General features: G+C 41.0%; 1 protein-coding gene across 2 annotated transcripts in view; it reads left to right on the top strand.

Moving 5' to 3' along the window:
- Window positions 1-57: 57 nt before the first annotated feature.
- Window positions 58-20,031, top strand: part of SMYD2 (SET and MYND domain containing 2) — a 28,236-nt gene continuing 8,262 nt past the window's right edge. The window contains exons 1-7 of one of the 2 annotated variants that reach the window (XM_068185699.1): window positions 58-324; window positions 2,994-3,057; window positions 9,865-9,975; window positions 11,521-11,581; window positions 14,043-14,167; window positions 17,819-17,886; window positions 19,552-19,654. In XM_068185699.1, the coding sequence (XP_068041800.1) occupies window positions 143-324; window positions 2,994-3,057; window positions 9,865-9,975; window positions 11,521-11,581; window positions 14,043-14,167; window positions 17,819-17,886; window positions 19,552-19,654 (714 nt within the window). In that variant the 5' untranslated portion in view covers window positions 58-142. Of the gene's footprint in view, window positions 325-2,993; window positions 3,058-7,884; window positions 7,939-9,864; window positions 9,976-11,520; window positions 11,582-14,042; window positions 14,168-17,818; window positions 17,887-19,551; window positions 19,655-20,031 lie in introns of those variants that run through there. The other variant, XM_068185700.1, reaches the window with a different exon arrangement.

Here is a 20,031-nt window from a genome sequence, read left to right as displayed (position 1 = left end):
CCGGTGCGCAGCCGCCGGCGGAGCCCGCGCCGCCCGGAGGAGGCGCTTCCCGCGGCGGGCGGGCGGTGGCGCGGCGGCGGCCCCGGGCTCCCGAGAGCAGCGCTGGAGCCCGCCGGGCTCCCCTGCCCTCTCCGCGGCCGGGATGCGCTCGGAGGCGGCGCCGCAGCTGGGCGGCCTGGAGAGGTTCGCCAGCGCCGGCAAGGGCCGGGGGCTGCGGGCGCGGCGGCGCTTCGCCGTGGGCGAGCTGCTGCTCAGCTGCCCGGCCTACGTGGCCGTGCTGACCGTCAGCGAGCGCGGCAGCCACTGCGACGGCTGCTTCGCCAGGTAGGGCCCGGGCGGCGCCCGGCGGCCGCGGCTTCTGCGGGGCGGCTGCAGAACTTTCCCCCTCCTCGGCTCGTGGTGCTGTGGCAGCGTGGAGGTTTAAAGCTGGTTTTCCCTGCTCAGCAGCTCAGGAAAGAGAAAGGAAAAGGAAAAAAAAAAAAATCTGCTCTTCCCGTGCTCTGGCGGTCACGTAGACACGTGCGTAACCATCCTCCCGCAGGAAGTTTCATTGATCCGTCTAGTTATGTAGTAACTTCGTGTTCGCTGGTTTTAATGAAGGTGTGGTAAGGGAGAAAGGGTCTGCAATCGCCTAATTCACACTTCACATTCTCTAGTGCGGATGGAATATCTATGAATGAAATGTATATATCCGTATTGAAATACACAGAAATACTTGTATATTACCTCTGTCTGAAACCTTAGTCTGCAAACTACTTTTACTGGGGCGGAGCGCAGGCAATGCAAGAGCTTGTTTGACGCATGGCTGGGAACGCTGGGACTGGAGTGCTGCGTGCTCCTGGGTGCTTCGGGATTCCTTGGAGCTGGAGGGATGCGAGGGGCTCGAGTTTGCCGGGGCCTCTGCAGCTGCCTCCTCACCTGCCTGAAGGGGAGGTATTCAAGTGTTTGCCTCAAGCCTCCAAATATGAGCTGCTGCAGGGTGTATTAAAAGGTGTATTAGAGTTAGCAAATTCAGCATGGATATGACACTGGCACGTCACACCATATCGTATTTTTAGAAGATGTAGTACTTTTGTGGCTTCTGACAGCTTACTGAGGAATTAGGTGCTTACCTGGTTATAACTCAGAGCAAATGTTAGTAGTTGCCTCAGTAAAAAAAAAAAAAAAAAACAACTGTTGCAATTGTGCTATTTTTATCCATACATCATTTTTCTTTCCTCGTTACCTTATCTACTTATGACTTGGTCAACTTGATTCACCCCTCTCTTTGCATATGAGCACCTAATATAGATCCTAGTGAAGCTGGTGAGGCGAATTCCATTAATTTGAAGAAGGGTACAGCTGAGGTGATTTTCCTCACCTCCTTTACACCTTTTCCCAGCCTGTAAGGTTTGCATTGAAGTGTTGTGTTTGGTTTTAGGTTTTTTTTAGCTCTTTAGCTTTTCTTAGCTCTTTAGCTCACAAATTTCCTTGTGCCAGAGAAGCTGTCTGGTTTTCTTTATCATATTCAGATTTGTCTGCCAAAGGATTGGGGAACACTTCTATACTTCACTGATATGAAGTAATACTATAAGGATAATTGTTATCTCATGGAATAGCTTTTAGTTATCTTCGGAGCAGCTGCTTGTTACCATGCAGTCTTCTCCTTTGGAGCTCTGGAGGAGCACAGCGATCAAGGAACACACTGACTGCAGCAGGACAGCAGCTAGTGGGGTAATCTGAAACTTATTTCACACCAGGGTGATGAAGTGCCACTAAGAGGAACGATGTCTCGGTGATGTAAAGTGATCCGCCAGTGCTCAGACATGTGTTCTGTGTCTGTGACTGTTACATTAGCGCTGAACAAGCACGTATGAGATTCCAAACTCTGCTGGTTGAACTCGCAAAGAGCCCTAGCAGGGACGTTGTGGGCTCCACACCAGCCGTGGGAAGGGAAACTTGGAGAAGTCGTCCTGAAAACTTTTGTGGTAACATGGGCAAAACGAGGCCGTAACATTGTATTTGCATGAGATAGTGGTTGTTACTTTAAATAAGAGGTTGTAATGTCAGCGAGGGGAGTCATGATGTTAGCCCGGCTCGCTCATGTTGCACCTTGTGTGCTTTGCAAATACAATCAGAGGACGCCAGACTTGCTGGGTTTTATGGGCTCTAAATACCAGTGACCACCAAAATGTTGTACACTATCACATCATATGAGGTCCGTCACCCCTGATTTACTCCAGTGAGCTTACCTCAGTGTAAGGCTATTTTTTAATTTTTTTTTTTCTACTTACACCAGGGAGGGTGTGCAGACATTTTAAAAGCATTCAATACTGCTGAGAGATCCCTATTGCTGTCATACCAAAATGTCACTTGTTGGGTAACACATGTTCTATTTTTGGTGGGATCTGTTGCAACACATGCACTTTAGAGCAGAAAAGGACCTTCCTCGTGGCAGTTCCCTCTGATGGGGTATATACAAATATGAAAAGGACAGTGTGAGCCTTAGGTCTGCTCAGAATACACAGATACCAGAGCAGACAGGGTGGGACAGTAAGGAGATCTCAGGTGACAGGAGATCAAACAATATATTTAATAATGCAGTATTTTTTCTTGGCTTTTGGAGGCACTTACTCAACAAAGGTCATGCATTCCTTAACCAAAGAAGCAGTAGAGTTGTCATAGCAGAGCCAAATGGTTAATATTGGTGAACAAGTACACAGAGCAGTTTTAAAGTTTTCAAAACACAAGAAGTTTAACTCACTGTGCTTCATATAGTGGCAAAAAATGATGCTGTCTGTCAACTAGCATAGAGTAACATGTTTCCAAACCCAGCAATTTATAAAGAAAGCAGAGTGCTTTTGCATAATGAGAGTTGCTTGGAAAAATGTTTTTTTGAAAGTCCAATACTGTTTTCATTGTGAAATGCAAATTAGTGTGCAAAGAGTGATCCAGTATACAGTTTTATTTCATTCATGTTTCTAGAACAGAATAACTTCTGTTTTCTTTTTAAGGAAAGAAGGATTGTCCAAGTGTGGAAGATGCAAACAGGCCTTTTATTGCAATGTGGAATGTCAGGTACGGTCCTGCAATTTGTGAGGGTTGGGGGAAGGAGGGTGGGGGTGGCAGAACTCCAATTTTTTTTTTGTGTGGAATTGATATGTTCTAATTGTAGCTGTGGTTAATAGCAGTCCAGTCAGTTCCAGCATCCCACAGATACTGACCATAGAGTTGTGCATTGGACAATTACAGGATTTTGACAAGGTCTGCATGAATCTTTCAAGATCGGTAGCTTCAGGGCTTGGTACTACTGAGACTTTGATTAGAGCTGCCTGTCAACCCACTAATTATATCTGTATTACTTCTTCCTTTAAGGACAGACCAGGTAATTTAGCATTAGCTCACTAAACTCGTAAGAGATGCTGTGTCTAATGGAAAAAAAAAATCAAATCACTAAATAGCCATCTTAGGAGAGAAAGAGAGACTTTTCTTTCAGGATTTTTTTTTGAATATTTGAAATATTTTGAGTATTGAGACTACCACAGCTGATGGCAGTCATAACCATTTGAAACTTATCAGGCTTTCTCACTTACTCACTCACTGTGGCAACTTTTATTCTTTTTGTTTTTTTTAAAGGCCCCTGGATGTAGAATATAAGTGCACACTAAAGTAGAGTAATACAAAGACATCCAAGACATTTGCATGCAGTTTTAACTTGGATTTTAATTCATATTAGAATAAGCATCTTAAAAAAAAAAAAAGAGAAAAAAAAGAGAGTAGTAGAATATTAGTATCTCGCCTTTTTGGGCCCTCAGCTTGATGGGGAAGAATTATCCAGTTTCTGTGTGGAAAAACTCAGCTGGGTTGCTGGTTGAATAACGTGAGCTATGCAGGGTCTGTGGTGCTGGGCATAGAGTATGGAACAATGCATATGAAGGATTTGAGTGTCCCAAGGTCTGGCATGCAACTGTGTGTTAGCTATAAATAATCCAAACCTTGTCCCACATGTTAACGTGCTGTTGGGTGCATGGGTCCATGCCAAATAGTCTCTGTTGTCATTACCTGGACAAAGATGTCATGATTTGTGCTGCTCAGTTCCCAGGCACTTTGGACATGGCTGTTGCTTTTATTTCGAGGATGTCTCTTATTCTCCTGTTGCACAAGTTTCAAAAGAAGCCTATTACCTCCCCAACTTCCTGCTTCCCCACAGAATCCTAGTGAGTTGTGGGTGAATCAAATAGCCTTTTGGTTTTGAGGCACCAGGAGAACTCAAAAGGCTTAACAGAAATGTGTTTTTTACAAAATTTGCAGTACTTCATAGAATTTCCAAAGTGAAAGCTTACTGTATGATCATCTTTAAGGGTCTTGAGAGAAATCTGGATGAGCTTTAAAGACAGTGCAGAGAAAGCCTGTGATTTCTTAATGAAAAATGCTTATTTCTAAGAAATATTTCCTCATGTCATTATTTCTTACATGCTTTTAACTAGATAAGGTGAGGAGATCCTTGAATAAAACAGCTGTTTAGCAGCTTTTATCTGAGACTGTGAGTTTCTTCTCTTACTTTATAAAATGTACAATGGTTTATGAAACAGCTGCGCAAGATTTTCTGAAGTAGGAATGCTTAGTAATTTGTGCTGGGAAAAATAGCAAGTAGATGTTATGTTGGAAGTAGAACTTATTTCTTCTCATCCATGGTCCTTTGCTTTCATCACGAAGTGGCCCTCCCTCGGTGTTCTGACTTCCAGCCTTGACAAAGTTTATACTTTCATATTTACAAGCAAGGAGGGATTGATTTATTTTCTTTTTTTTTTTTTTTCCTGGTAAAGTTTTGTATATGTATTTCTTTTTTTTTAGATTAATTTTTAAATTTTTTATTTTTTGGTGGTCAGAATTCTCTCTCTCTAGAGGAATATATTCCTCAAGTAAAAACCTGCACTGCTCAAACTGAACATCCTTAAGTCTGCTAAAGCTGATGCTCAGCAAAAGCTTGTCTGTCTGATAAGTTAGTGAATTAGAATCTTTCTCACCTGTTGGTGTATGGTATGATGCTCTAAATATAAAGGCCTTTTTTAGATTTTGTTGATGTCTAAACTGTAGTATGACGTGCACAGGTACTAGCACCTCACTCTTGCTGGTGGTATACATATGGCTTTTGATTCCCTAGTTGATATAACATTGTCTTCCATCTTTTGGACCCTTCTGAGTCAGTCTGATGAAATTTATGAATGTTGCTGAGATTGAATTCTTTGACATTCTTTCAAAATTACCTTCAAGCACAATATTCTCTAGAAACCAGTCTCCACTGATTGTACGTGCTACACAGACAGTCTGCATTGCATCTCTATCCCTGTCTTGTTCAAAGGCACTTTTCAGCAGTTCAGCAATTCTTTGTAAAAGCTAAAAAGGATATCTGTGCCTTGATACTGAATTTGTAACACTGGAATGTACAGGAAATGTGTCCCTTTTGCTTGCATGGATGTGAGACATCATGTGACAGTCATAAAAGGCCAGGGCTGTACTTGAAAACTGTCATGGTATTGTTCATTTCATTTTTATTTTATAAGTTATTTTTTCCCTGTAAATCCATATTTTTTGCTCAGTTCAGCTAAAAATTCTATGCACCCAACAAGGGCATGGTATGATTTCATATGTTGGTTAGTACCTTGTTAGTCAATACAATGCAGTTAGACAAATGTTTACCACATGAGGCATACTGGGATAAAAACCCAGAACTCAAAGCTTTTGAGCTTGCTCTTTACTTAAAGATGTCCTATACCACAATTCATAGGAATTCTTGCTCATTGTGGGGAGAGGTGGATCTGTGAGGGGTGAATCTATGCACATACACAAGCTTTGGCACAGATCCTTAATGTTCCTATTTTGGTCTCTTATTTTGCTTTTGGGATGGATAACCACGTTTGGCCTATATTAAGCTGGATGTTTGTGTAGGTGTGGATTCAGGGCACATAAGAGTGGAAATTGCCTTTACTACCTGTCATTGCTGCTTTTTATGTTTTGTGGGATGAATCTAGTCTGGGTTTGCTGGGTCTTTCTTTTTCCAAGCCCTAATCCAGGTCTCCTTTTGAAAGGCATTGTGATTTCGAGCAGATTCACACCATCCCACTCTCCAGTGTCCCCTCCTTGGAGCACAGGCCTGTTATTATAATAGTGGCTTTCAGCCCCCATCTGCAGCTGTTCGGGTCTTGACTTCTTATAATAATTTTAGTCAAGCGGGAAGAGACCTGTGCTCATTTTTTCTCTTTAGAAATTAGCTGCTGAAACACCCTGAAGAGAAATGTTTTAAGACAGTTACGGGGTTGCAACTTTGGACCTGGTGAACTTGAACCAGCTCCTGGAACTCCTCTTGCTGTTACTACACATGGTTATCATTTATCCCAAAGAGAGTGGAGGTCAGCTAGCCAGTGTGTGGAAAGAGATGTTTCTGTGGTGATTTTTGGCATTTGAAATACATTTTGAACAAATAATGTATGGGTTTTTCTCAACTACATATCACATTAAAGGCTGCTGTAGTTGGTATTGCTGGAGTGAGTGAAACAGGTATTTTTAACCAGCTAGTAAGCCTCAAAATGTAGTTGCACACCTGTAATTAGCATTAAGCAGGTGTGTTTTAAATGAGAACTTGTAGAAATTGCTTGCTCCCCTTTGTTAAGATGTAGAAAAAATACATTTTTTGCTGTAGTGATTCTGCACACAAGGATTTTGACACTGCAAGAGTGCAATGGGTGTCTGTTCCCCTTTACAGAAAGTTTTCCAATGTATTTTTCTTTGGTAAATGTCTCTGTGAACATGTTAAATGTTAACCCATGAAAATCAAATACCTTCTGTAGCCCAGTGTTTGGTAAATGATGATAGGGAAGGATGGCTGTGAAGATACATAAAACTTCTACCTTCACTGCTTGTTGAAAGGCTGTCTTAGAGAACTTTACCAATTAATATCAGACATCAGAAGTTCCCTCACTGAAATTCAGTTAAGGATTTGGATGTCATTTGATCACAATTGGGCCTTAATATTTTGAAGAAGTGAGCTTAACCCCTGCACTGGCTTGCCCATGATTTCTCTCTGGTATTTATGTGTGTTTCTTTTCAATTGAGTGAAATAGAACAGAGTTTTTATTTAGTATTCGAAAAGCCCATGTGAAAAAGGAGGTATGAGAACATTTGTTTGGACGTGAGTTTTATTTTTTTTTAATATTTTGTTACTTGTTTTTCTCCTATGGTGAGGTATAAGACAGTGTTCTGGAAATCAATCCAGTAGTCCTGGATGGCAGAATCTTTTTGAAGAACTTGGTGAAGAGGAGTGTTCCCATGCTTTGATGTAAAAGGCATAAGCTTTAAAGAACTTCCCTTCCAAAAATGTTGTCACTCCTAAATGAAGGGGAAAATATTGTGGATGTAATGAAAATAGGAAGAAAATATCATTAATGTAGCATTAGGGATTCAGCTAGAACAATGCTACTTGTTATAATTCAAACTACCTGAAGGAAAATGTGGAAAAGAATGCAAAATACAATCCTGCTGTGATCGCAGGGAAAGCTGCTGTCATGGTGTTTCTATCCCAGATATTACTCAGTCATCAGAACTCTCTTTTTTTTTGTGGTGTTTCAGGCTTTTATCTCATTTTGCACAATTCAGCCATATCTTGTCCCTTTAACCTCCCTACCAGTTCATATAACTCAGTATGATTCTGCCTGGGGAAAGATTTTAATTAATAATGTGTAAAGAATAAAGGGACAAATGGATTAAAAAAAAAAAAAAACAACACTGCTTAGAGACAGACATGTGATTTTGCATTCTGATTTTTTTGTTTTATCAGGTAATTTCTCCTGTTTATTTAATGAGTGTGTATGGATGAGAGTCCTGAAAAGCTTCAGGTTCAGTGCCTTCACTTTTTGAACAATCATGCTAAAGTTAATGGGTGTCCTGGGTGAGCAAGAAGAGGTGAGAGATGAGATTTCCCTCTGTCTCTTTTTAGCCTTTAGCCTGTAGACTCCTAAGCAAAGACTGTCAGGAATTTTCCAGAAAAGGTTTTGGGGCATATGTAGGAAATGGGTCTCTCTGGGGATGCATTTTGTAGTGTGACAGCTGTAGGAGAGTTGAGAGTGTAATTTCACATGACATGATTACAGTGTAATATACTATTTTGGTTCTGGTCTGTATTGCCACATCCTCTTAGAATATTTACACTGGAGCTTATTTCAAGCAGCCTGTATGTAGGTTTTTTTGGAAGTACCATACTGAGATATCAAGGACAGCAAAGTTGACATTGTGAGGATTTGAATACCCTTGCAGTGTTGCACTGCTTCAAATCCTACCCAAGGTTGGGGCAGGTGTTGACCTTTCTTTTCCTAACAGAATAACCTCCTAAAGCTCTCTGTGCCCAGGAGACTTAAAATAACTGTTTTCAATGGAAGAAATTTTGGTGTAGTAACTCTGAAATTAGTAATCTTGGCTTTTGTTTTGATCTGGAAAACCTGTAAATAAGCTGACCAGCAGGAGACACCGAGGGTCCTGATTCCCCTGACTGTTTCTGGCTTTGGGGTGCTCGATGTAGTTCCCACAAAGAATCCATCTCCCTGTAGACCTGTAGCATATCTTCCAGTCCTGTGTAGATGTTTCAGACAGCCTCCAGTGTGTCTCCCTGGTGTTTCAAACACCTCTTGCCTTTAGTGGTTAGGCAGCTGAGGGAAATTGCTCCTTCTGTGCCACTCGGTCACTGTGATGGGCTATATTGGTGGGTTTCTAAAAACTGGAGGTGAGTTGGCCAACACAGGGTCTGCATACTGAGTGAATCACAGTAATGGGATTTGAGAACATTCTGGAAGGTGCTAAAAGATTTTCAAGTTTTCACTTACAGATTTGTGGGATTTGTTGTGAGTCTTTTTTTCCTCTGCTAGTGTTTTCCACCAGTTTGAATCTGGTATGAAAGCAAAATTTGATGCTCCCTAAGCAGATAGAACACTATAGGTCTGTTCTAACATAGTGCTATAAATGCGTGTTTGCGATGAGATATAGCAATAAATAACTGTTCATTGCTTGAATATTTCCATGTTTAAATGAATTAATGCAATGAAATTTAATCCAGTCTGAGGACAGCCTCTGCTAGTGCAGACTGTTAATATGTGATTCTGTGCTATTGTTTGGAACATTCTGTGGCCTTGGGTGAATCTTGTAGAGTGACAAAAGCCAGTGAGTGCCTTGTGCCATCACTCCTGTATGTTGTTACTGTCTGTTGAGCTAGGAATATAGTATACATGACCTAAACTATATTCTATACATTTAACTAAAATGTTTGTCTGTATTAGTGTTTTTTCATTGTCTAGCTATACTTTTATTCTTCAACATTTAAGGAAAAAAATCTGATAATTCCATCAGAATGTTTGTGTTTGACCTTACAGTCAAATGATTCTTAGTGATTGTGAATCCATTGACTTCAGACACATTACTCCTGATTACATCAGGGTCACCTCATAATGAGGGGCCAAAGTATTAAATGGAAATGAACGCAATAAAGTCATCAAGCTCAGACCTACTACATCCTCACATGCTTGATCTGAACAATAAGAACTGGTGATTTATAAATCATGTTGTCTGTTTGCTTCTTTGTCATTTAATACTTTTTTTCCATTGAGTAAATGAAGATGTTCTGACCTCAGCTCATCCCATGTGAATTTGTTTGAAAAAAGCAGGATAGCTGTACCCCTTAAATGTGACTCAAGCTTTTGTTCCGATTTAGTGAGCGTCACCTTATTTTTTAAAGGAAACACATTTCACTTGACCTCTAGGATCTGGCAGGACTTGCTTCATCCCCTTTTTCATAAGTTTATCTTCATGGCACTTTTTAAATTTTTTTTTCTCTGTTTTTAGAAGGAAGACTGGCCAATGCACAAACTGGAATGCGCCTCCATGTGCACTTTTGGGCAGAACTGGCATCCCTCAGAGACTGTGAGGCTAACAGCAAGGATCCTTGCCAAACAGGTGAGCAGAAGGCGAGGCTTGGGAGGTTTGCTCCTGCTGTGGTGTCAGGGAAGGCAGGAAAATGAAAACTGACCGACAGTAACTGTCCCTGCAAAGCACACACGCACACACAAGTTTCCTGTGTACAGAGAGGTGTAACACAGAGCTCGAGCAGCTGAATGAACTGACCATCAGACCACTGCAGCAGGGTCAGGGCCGGCATGGTCCATCTGTAACCTGTGGCCAAGGTACTGCTGAACAGAGCCTGGAAATCCTTACTGATGGTTTCACATTGGTGTTTCAGCCTCTGTTCTGGTACATTTGAGATCTTGGTTACACGTGTGGGCAAGCACCAAGACCACACTAATTAAGAGAAAGAAGAATAAGATTTGGTACTTGGGTTTAATTCCAAGGAATGCTTCTGGAGTTATCTGGCTGCAGGCACTGATACCTTTATTAAGCACTTGTAGTATTTTTCAGCTACAGTTGCTTAGCATTGTGTAGCATGTAACTCCCAGTACATTTGTGGGTCAAAACACCACTGAAGTATTGAGGTATAGACATTTATGATTATGAGTTAGCTGGTGAAAACCAGAGTTTGAGAGAGACCCTTGGTGTTTGAAAAAAGAATATTGTGAATAAGGAAAGAAGATTGCAATGTCAACCTCCATTTCAGTGTTCCTTAACTATATGGATACTGAGGATAACACAAGTGCTCACAGGGAGGGGATGGGATTCATGAGTTTCAAGGTTATTGTACTGTGTATCTTTGTAGAGCTCTAAACTCTCTCTGCAAAAACAAATCCTCTTTGAAGCAGATTTTTGTCTGCTTATGTGACAAGGGCAACCTGGATACTGTATGTAGGGAGGATTTTGGTGGCCTGCTGGGAAGGTAGCTGCATCCTTGCTGTGTGTGTAGATGTGTGTGCATGAATGTACACGTGTGTGACTTAATTAAAGTGCCATTTGGGGGTGATCCACAAACAAAATCGAATATTTAATGACAAAAAGTTGTTGGAGTAAATTTCTGCTTTTATCGCTTACAGGGAGGGGGGAGAACCCTACATGTCATATAAAAGCTAAGTATGCAAACCATAGTCCCTGAACCTCAGCTGCTGGGCCACCTGCAAAGCCATATTTAATGGCCAAGATTACAAAGAAGTGGCCTTAGGCCAACAGTGGAGCATTGCTTTTGAACTCTGTCAACAGTCAGTTTATTCACTTTCCTCAAAGCAAAGCCTGTCTTCTGCCTGCTTGCTATTGTTAGCAGCTTTCTGGGTGTCTAGAACAAAGCAAATGACATATTTAAAATACTGTTCAGTTTATGTATATAAATTTGAGAGGAGTTCATCTTTGGCTGCCTAATTTGATGTGGAGAGATTATTTCTATGCCCTTAGTTAGGGCAGTCAATTTAACTCATTGCTGTTCATCCACTCTTATAAATTCAATTGACTGTGGATTTGGGTTTGTCTTACAGGTAGGAGTTCCCAAATTCTGAATGAGTACACAAAACTGCTGAAGTGAAACATTAAAATATTTCTTTTTCTTTTTCCCCTTGTTGTTAGAAAACTCACCCTGAAAGAACACAGTCAGAGAAGCTGCTTGCTGTAAAAGAGTTTGAATCACGTAAGTAAAAAAGGCTTGCAGGTAAACAGAGGTTTTGACTTAACTGTATTAATGATTTGTTTCCCCATGGCTCCCCTCCATCAACACCTTTCAGAACATCCCGCTCCTGCTGGAGAAAAGGAGTAAACAAAGAGAATTGTAGTGCCTCATTTTTTTGAAAGTGCAGTGCTCTTCTTTTTTTTTCCTTGGCTGTTTGAGGGAGCTGTGAAACAAGGATGAAAACCTAGACAGAGTTAATTATATAGCATACATCCATCTCTTGCTTCTCTGGTGTTCTAGTGTCTTTTGAGAATTGTAATGTTGCAAAATTAAAATAGCTGGTATTTGTTACCAGGAGGCATAAAATCAGAGACAGCAGAGTTGCTTGTTGGTGACAGTGACTAAGGGGCTAATTGCAGAACCCTCTGGCCTGTGCTTCAGTATCTGTCACTGCCAGTCAAATCTGACATGTTATATATGATTCCATGTCCTAAATGCTCTAAAATAATCTAAAGAAGGAGATAAGGCAATGGCTTGCTTTTAACTGGAAAGCTACTGTTTACATCCAGTAAGGCCGAGTTAGAAACTGACCATTAATACCCATCCTGGCACAGTTTTCACTAGTCTGTTGTTTTTTTTTTTTTCTTGGTGCTGAGCATAATATACACAGAGGCAATGGGTTGTGTATTTCCATTACTCACTCTGATGGCTTCCAAAACCTTTTGCAAAATGCTGAATAAATGTACTCATTGCTAGGACTTGAGGTAGCAGAATAACCAAGCACAGTAGTCTTATTTGCTTCTTGAACAAAAGCTCCTGTCATTGCTTTTGAGACAGCTGGGGGAACAAGGGGGAAAAATGCCAACATTTAACTTTGCCTATGGCAAGGATAGTTCTACAGGTAAGTTGGCAGGATTGAGGTTGAGGAGAATGGGTAAGTTTCTGTGTATTCTTCTGCATTGTAGCTTGTATTCAATAATTTATTAATTTGAGAGATAAAAGGCTGAAATGGTTTTTTCTGTTGCAGTGTCCCACTTGTCCTCTAGAAGTCTTTGTTTTGTTAGCAAGCACCCCTGTTACTGCTGCTTTTTGACTCACCTCACTGCTTAGCACACCTTTATCAGTTGTCTTATGCTTTGCAGCACCATACACAGGACAGGAAAAGGCACCTGGCTGTCAGTTGAAAGCTCAGAATTTCTTATTTCTGATTTGTCTTCATTCTCATCAAATGGTCCCATTTCATTTTCCTTAGTGTTTTTTGTGACTCCCCCATATTCACATCTGCTCTTACAAATAATTTTCTCCTCTGACTGTTGTGCAGCCTTTTCTCTCCATTATTATTTTGAGTTGGAGAGAGCAGGAGAGAACTAGTAACACTGCCACTGTGAGAGAGTGGATTAGGAAAAAACTTCCAAACATTCTGCTCTTGAGTGTAGAGAGAGGGTACCAGGAGCATATGGTGGATCATCTGGCTTACTCTGCATGGACCAGGTAGGGAAAGGTTGAGTGGCCATGGCTTTGGCTAGAACTTGTCATGGGCCTGAGGGTAAATTTCTGGAGAAACCCATGATAAAATACAATTGGCAGGTGTGCCATTTCCACTGATGTTCCTGCTGTCTCCTATTAATAGATGTCTGAACACATCTCTGTTGGTGGTCACCCCCCAGCCCATGGAGATATGGGCTCTTCAAGGCACAGTTTGCTACCTCCTAAAGCAGGTACCTGGAATAGGTCAGGTGGATTGCATTCCTGGGCACCCTCATGTTATCCTCCTCTTGCTGCAAAGCAAACACCTGTAGCCAGCCCCAGTGTTGTTGCTGGATCCCTATCATGTGTGGCCACAAATAGTTGGGGCTTCTGTGCTAGGAAAGACCACATCTTTTAAAAGCAGCAGGGATGAGCAGCCTTAGCAGCAGTTTGGGCTGATTTGTGCTGATAAGGATAGGTCTGTATGAGAAAGTTTCATTATAGAAAGCATGCTTTCAGGTGGGTGATGTTTAGTGTTAGCTCATGCCACAGTGGCTGGGACCATGTAGCTGGTAAGGTTGTGTCAGACAGCTGAGGACAGCTATCCCCAGCTGAAAGGCTTCCAGAGGGCCAGGGCTGCTGGGCTGTTTGCTAGGGTTCACAAGTGTGCTTTAAAGACTACAACCCTTCTCCCAAGAAAGTAGTCTGGATCCAATTATCTGCTAACCTAAAGATGTCAGAAAATGCTTTTTAATCCTTCATGTTGGGCATGTGCTGGACTCGGTGATCTTGAAGGTCTCTTCCAACCTTGTGATTCTGTGATTTTGTGTTCTTGTGGCGCACGTGTGGCTTTAGCAGAGGAAACATTATGTGTGTGGAAGAGCAGGTACTTCTTGCAGTACTTCCAAGTGGCTTGTCCCTCAGGGGTTTCTGTTAAAGTCTGGGCCTCTTCTAACCTAAGACTACCTGGAGGGGTTTTCCTGTTACTGAAATGAAATGTATTTTTTGTCCACAGACCTTGACAAACTAGACAATGAAAAGAGAGAGCTGATTCAGAACGACATTGCTGCTCTTCATCACTTTTACTCAAAGCACTTGGACTACCCTGACAATGCTGCCCTTGTAGTTCTCTTTGCACAAGTAAGTTGGCTAGAACACAGCCTGCTTAGGTGGATGGTGCTGTAGGAGTTTAACCTTTCTGAAAGGGGGAGAATGTTAATAGCAATGGAAATAGTAGCTCTTTGCTTATCTTAGGGACAGATGACTATACTTGATGGAGATGTGCTTCACTGAGCAATAGTGGCTGGATGTGCCCCACTTCCATCCTGAGGGGAGAGACTCTTGTCTGCAGATTTTCCATGAGGTGTTTCTCAAACACTGAAGGAAAGGGGAAACAGCTTTTAATAAACCCTGTCAAAGTTAAGCTTCTTGTGGGCCAAACATTGTGTGGCTGTTGTTGAACTAACATGGAAGGCTGCTGGCCCGAGACCCTGCAGAGGCAAATTCTTCATTCAGGCTTCAAACTTGTGGAAATCCTTGCTGGTCAGGTCATCATTGTGTTTGACCTTCACAGGCAGTAAACTTCAGACTCAGAAAGCGCAGCCTAAAACTTTTATCTGGTGTGTGGCTTTTAAAATGTAGTCAGGTGGTTTGGCCATCTGGAGAGATGAAGGAAAGACAGGATGTCTTGTTAGATAACTTCTGATATGTCACTTCTTTTTTCTCACCTACTTTTCATATGCATCTGAATTGCATGTATTGTAGTGGATGGAATAATACACCAATGGAATACTGAAAGATCCATTTTCTTCTTTTCCCTCTTTTGCTTCAATATGAGCTACTTTTATACTTAGGTTTCTGCGTAAAATAATATCTTGAGATGGGGGCAAATGTTGATGCACTTCTGTGATAAAAACTGAGGTGGAAATATCCTGTTTAGTAGAGCTGGGCATCTACCAACAAGGAGGCACAGTTACTACTTCCTTACTACAGAGGTACTCTTATTCTGTAGGGGAATGATTCTTTAGGACGTTTAGTATCTTCTTATCATCCCTTGTGTTGTTTCTAATTGCACATTTCCTTTCAATGGTGAGGGGTTTTTTTCTCTTTTGAAAACTTTAAAATTTATATTTGTAAGAGGGATACTTTGAAGATGTTAGTACAACCCGTTTCTTGTGCTATTTTTGAATATTTTTGTTACAATGTAGCCAGAATTCCCCAAAGATTTCATTATTTTGGCTATAATAACTTTTGTTTCATGTCCTGTCTTAAGAGCAGCTCCACCAGATTGTGGTACTTTAACTGACTTCTCTGAGCTGCTGACTCCCAGATCACATATTACATACAATCTTCTCTATGGATGTCACCCATAGGTGTTACCTTAAGCTCATACTGATCATCAGGTAACTCTCTGCCACTGTGGACATTAGAATTTTTTGAACTAAAATCTCCAGAAGCCATCTGAATGCTTCTCAGAAGTGTTTTACAGGATGTAACCTTCTGAGGTGTTTGTCCCAGGATAAATATTTCCAGAAGAACAGGAGATATGCTTGTATCTGAGCTGTGCAAACATATTTCCTAATAATTAGTTAACTTGACCTAGAACCAGTAGTATGGATATGCTGCTACTTCTTTGTTTTCCTTCAACACTTACTCTGACCTCATGTGGTCTGTTGCTTCACCATTCCCCATTGTTTCTCCCTGTGGTTCAGGGCAGTCACTGGGACTTGGATACCTCTGACTCAGGCTTTTAGTGAACTTTGCCTGATGCTCTTCCTTACACAGCTAAAGTGTAAGTGGTCCTTTTGAGTGGAATAGGGCTCTTTTGTCCAAAGTCCTTGCCTTTCATTGCTGTCCTCTCCAGCTGTTGGCATCATTCTACTCTCTTGTGTCCCCATGGAATATAACTCTTGAGGCTGGAGCTTTTCTTCCTCAGCCTCATCTTGTCATACTTTTCAGTTTCTCACTTGCCTCAAGTTCCAGCATCTCACCCTTTCCTTGAAGACTTTGCATTTTGTACCTCCCTTTGCACATTCTCTTTTCCACCATTGGGAACAACCTTGAACTCCAGTTGTACTGCTGTTGTCTCTTCACTCTCTCCACTTTGCCTTTTTTTAGTCATGCATTCATCTGGTGAAACCAGTGATATCTCATCCCTTCTAATCCCTCCTCTTGTGTCATTTCTAATATGACACTTCCATGAAGTGTGTTGTCTCTGGCTTAGTGGAGGGCAGTTGATGATAACTCACTACATATTTTGAAATATTTCCCTGTGATTCAGAATCATCAAGCTGTTCTTTGTCAGCCTTTTGTAGCCTTATGTTCTTACTTGCTGTTGATATTATCTTTCCCTTCTATTGTTTTTGCGTTCAGCAATTATATTTTGGTTTTGGTTCAGGTATGTTCTTACATTGGCCAGTGCACTAGCATGCCCATCTTGAGAGACTGGGAACCTTTGGGTGCTATATTGCTAAAAATAACAGGATAAAAATCAAGCAAAGATAGCAGAGATACTGATGAAAGTATCCTGAAGAATCAGGATACTTGCCTTAATTGTGAATTCACCCTGAACAGTTCATACCTAAGGAGTGGCTTTGGGTATTTGTGTATTTCTAAAAGCCAGTCCAGGCTGCATTCCAGCTTGTGGGGCATATCACTTTGCTTGGTGAGCAACCTGGTCTACTGGAAGGTGTCCCTGCCTCTGAGGATTAGAGAAAAGGAAAAGATTGGAACTTGATCTTTACAGTCCCTTCCAACCCAAACCATTCAATGGTTCTGTGATTACTGTTGGTAGTATTTGTTGTCAGCTCTTACCCTTTCCAAAACAAATGCAGCACTATACTTGATTGACTGTTCCTGTGCCCTTTCTAGCTTTAACTGTACTTTGCCATGTTGTTTCAGTGAGTAGTTGGTTTAGTGTGTTACTGGTGCTTTTTTCATGTTTGTAGGGACATATTGGTGAATGTGGAGAGGTTCTCTTTGTGTCGGTATGTGTGGGATTTGAAGTGGAAGTGGAATAAAGTACTTGACTGAGGTGCATTTTGGCCACTTAAAGTCATACAAACCACATGAAAAAAGCTGAAACTTCTGTAAGATTCCTTTGACTTGGATGAGAACAAAAGTGTGAAGGTTTTAAAACCTGCTTGAATCTATTCTGTAAGAGAGTTTTGTGAACAAGTTCTTTTGATCCTGTGTCTATTTAAATTAGGAATACACTTCCTCTCATACTCTGTCCTTTTTCTGTCCCCTCCTTTTCTATGTCTTTATGAGGTTCAAGTCTTTCTCCGTGCCTTTATTGTTTTCACATGTACTTTAGCTGTAGCTGATATGTGCAGTCTTTGATGACATGTGCCATTGTGGCAGGTCTCTGTGACATATGATCCATCAAGGCTCTGCACTGCCCCAGCCTGGCTGAGCTTGCTGCCCTTCTTTCCTACATTGCTCCTTGCATGTGTAGTTCTGCTTTGGCCCTTTCCTTGTTATGGCCCAATGAAATCTCCTTGCCCTGTGTTGGGGCGAGGTTTTGTGTGCTGTTTTTGAGCTCTGCTTCTCTTGGTTGGCCCTCCAAGGAGCAATTCACTAGATGTGTCCTGTGCATTCCTTTGGAGTGGGACTTTGTCCTCACTTCACTTGTCGAGATGTCATGGAGCTCCTGTGAGTCCTGAAGAGGTGGATGAAAAATTGTAAGCAAATTTCTGCAATTGTGTTTGATGTATGAGAAAGTAAAATGTGAATACATGGAGAGTACTCAGCTGACCAGAATCTCATCCAGCACCTTTCTCTTTTTCTTAGGTTAACTGTAATGGCTTCACAATTGAAGATGAAGAACTCTCTCATTTGGGATCAGCCATATTTCCTGAGTGGGTTGATTTTAATATTTAAAAAGATAAGATTAACTTATTTAAAAACAAATAGAGGAAGTAGATATCTATCAAAATAATTGATTTTTCTTGTTTTAAATATCTTTAATTGGCAAATAAAATGTGGCAAATTATTTGCAGCAGTTTTTCTTAAAAATCCATTAATTTTGGTAAAATTGTGCATGTAAGTTGTTTTGAAACTTAGATTGTGAACTATATTCAGGTTGGTAAAAAACACTTACTTGGGTAGCAGGTTCTGGATGGAGACATCAAGTAATGATCAAACCAAATGAAAAGGATTGCAGGTGACTTGCTCTTTTCACAGCTTCCTGTTTTGGCTGGGTATAATCCTTCCCCTAGTGTTCTCTGAACAATGTCCCTTCTACCTTTGTTCCTTGGCAAATAGTAAATCCCTTTCATAGCTTCTTTGAGCCTCCTTGCCATGACAGTGGAAAAAAAAATATGTACAAGCTTCTTAGCTTTACAAATAAACTGCAGATGTTAAGTGTTAACTGCAGTTCATGAATGGGGGCCTGCAGCTTTCTTTAGGGCCAAGAAACATTTCTTGCATTTTTAAATCTGTCCTTCCCATTTAATATTGTAGCAGAGGAGGGTATTTTCTGCCCCTGATCTTTGCACAGCCTGTATGAAGGTATTAGCACTGAGGCTTAGTTTGACTTCCTGGTGAGGCTTGGATTACTCATAGCTTATCTGTGTCAAGGTAACCTGAAACTTACGGATGCCCACTCAAAGCTGGATGTGATTTTGCCAAGTGCTGCAGACAAGCAGTAGTACCTAGTCCTTGCTTCACAGATTATTCTTCTTCTTCAGGCAGGTCTGTCTGATACAGATTGAAAATTAATGTCTTGAAATGCCCAGGATCAGAGTTATTGTGGGAAGAGGAGAGTATTAAACCAGGATGTTCTGGAAAAATGTCCAGCACCACCACTTTGTAAATGCTCAGGGTACAAGAGTCAGATCTTTCCTACTTAGCAGTTATGCCTGTGAGCTAAAAATACTGAAGACACAGTTGTTATTTTGCTAGATTGGAAGAGAAATAATTAAAATTACAAATTTTATCTCAGATAAGCAATGAACTGCACATTCTGCAAGCTTGGTAATAAGGGGTTTACTTGATCCATCCAGGTTTTTGTCCAAGTCATGTGGTTGTATAACAGACAAAGATCTCCCTCATTTGAATAGAAGCCAGCTAAAATTTTAACACCCATTTCAACTTGCAATGCAGTGAAGACTTTTGTTTTCCTGTATTTACTTGTTTCCTTTTAGGTTAAACATATTTTTCTTTCTCCTCTGAGGAAAATAGTCTGTCTATCATGTTGATAGTAAAGCTGTATGAACATACCTGTCAGCTATCCTGTAGCACTGTAAGAAGGGGAAAATAATAATTTGCCTAGTTCTGCAATAATAGGATTTAAAAATTGTAATGATTCATTAGCACAGCCATTCTCCATATCATTAGAATAAATAACAGTACAACAGATTTTCCCAAGGTTACCTTCATGTTAAGCCTCAGAATAAAAACAGCTTAGAGAGACAGACTGACTCAATCTTTCAGACTTATTGATTTTGTGAAGTGGTGCTTAACTTTTTGCGTGTTGCTTGTGGTGGTGGTTGGGGAAAACATTTACTTTTCTACTTTTACAGTGTTGCATTGATGAACCATAGCTGTTGCCCAAATGTGATTGTGACTTACAAGGGAACCTTGGCTGAAGTCAGAGCTGTTAGAGAGATTGAGCCTGGAGAGGAGGTAAATGCAGTGTTTGAATGTGCTCTGTTCTCGTGCAGCCTGACAGGATTTATTCTACTTCTCAGGGATCATTTCAATTAGATTAGGCAATTTAATAACAGGAAGGAAGGATCTCTTGTTCCTCAGAGAAATGCAAGATTGTGCTTTGGAAAAATTAGGGTGGCTCAGGAGGACTGAAGGATTTTTGGAGGCAGTACCCTGTTTTTTGCTAAAACATGGGAAGGGCACCTGCAGCAGTCACTGTGTATCTGCCAGCCTCTCTCTCAGTTTACCCATCTGTAAAATGAGGCTGAGTTTACTGATGTTTGGCTGGTGCTTTGAAATTCCAAGATCAAAGCAAATTATTACAGCTATAATAGTTCCCAGTATAATAGTAA

The sequence above is a fragment of the Anomalospiza imberbis genome, chromosome 3 (genome assembly GCF_031753505.1).
Source record: "Anomalospiza imberbis isolate Cuckoo-Finch-1a 21T00152 chromosome 3, ASM3175350v1, whole genome shotgun sequence".
Taxonomy (NCBI): Eukaryota; Metazoa; Chordata; class Aves; order Passeriformes; family Viduidae; genus Anomalospiza; species Anomalospiza imberbis.
This window is presented reverse-complemented; position numbering and strand designations above follow the sequence as displayed.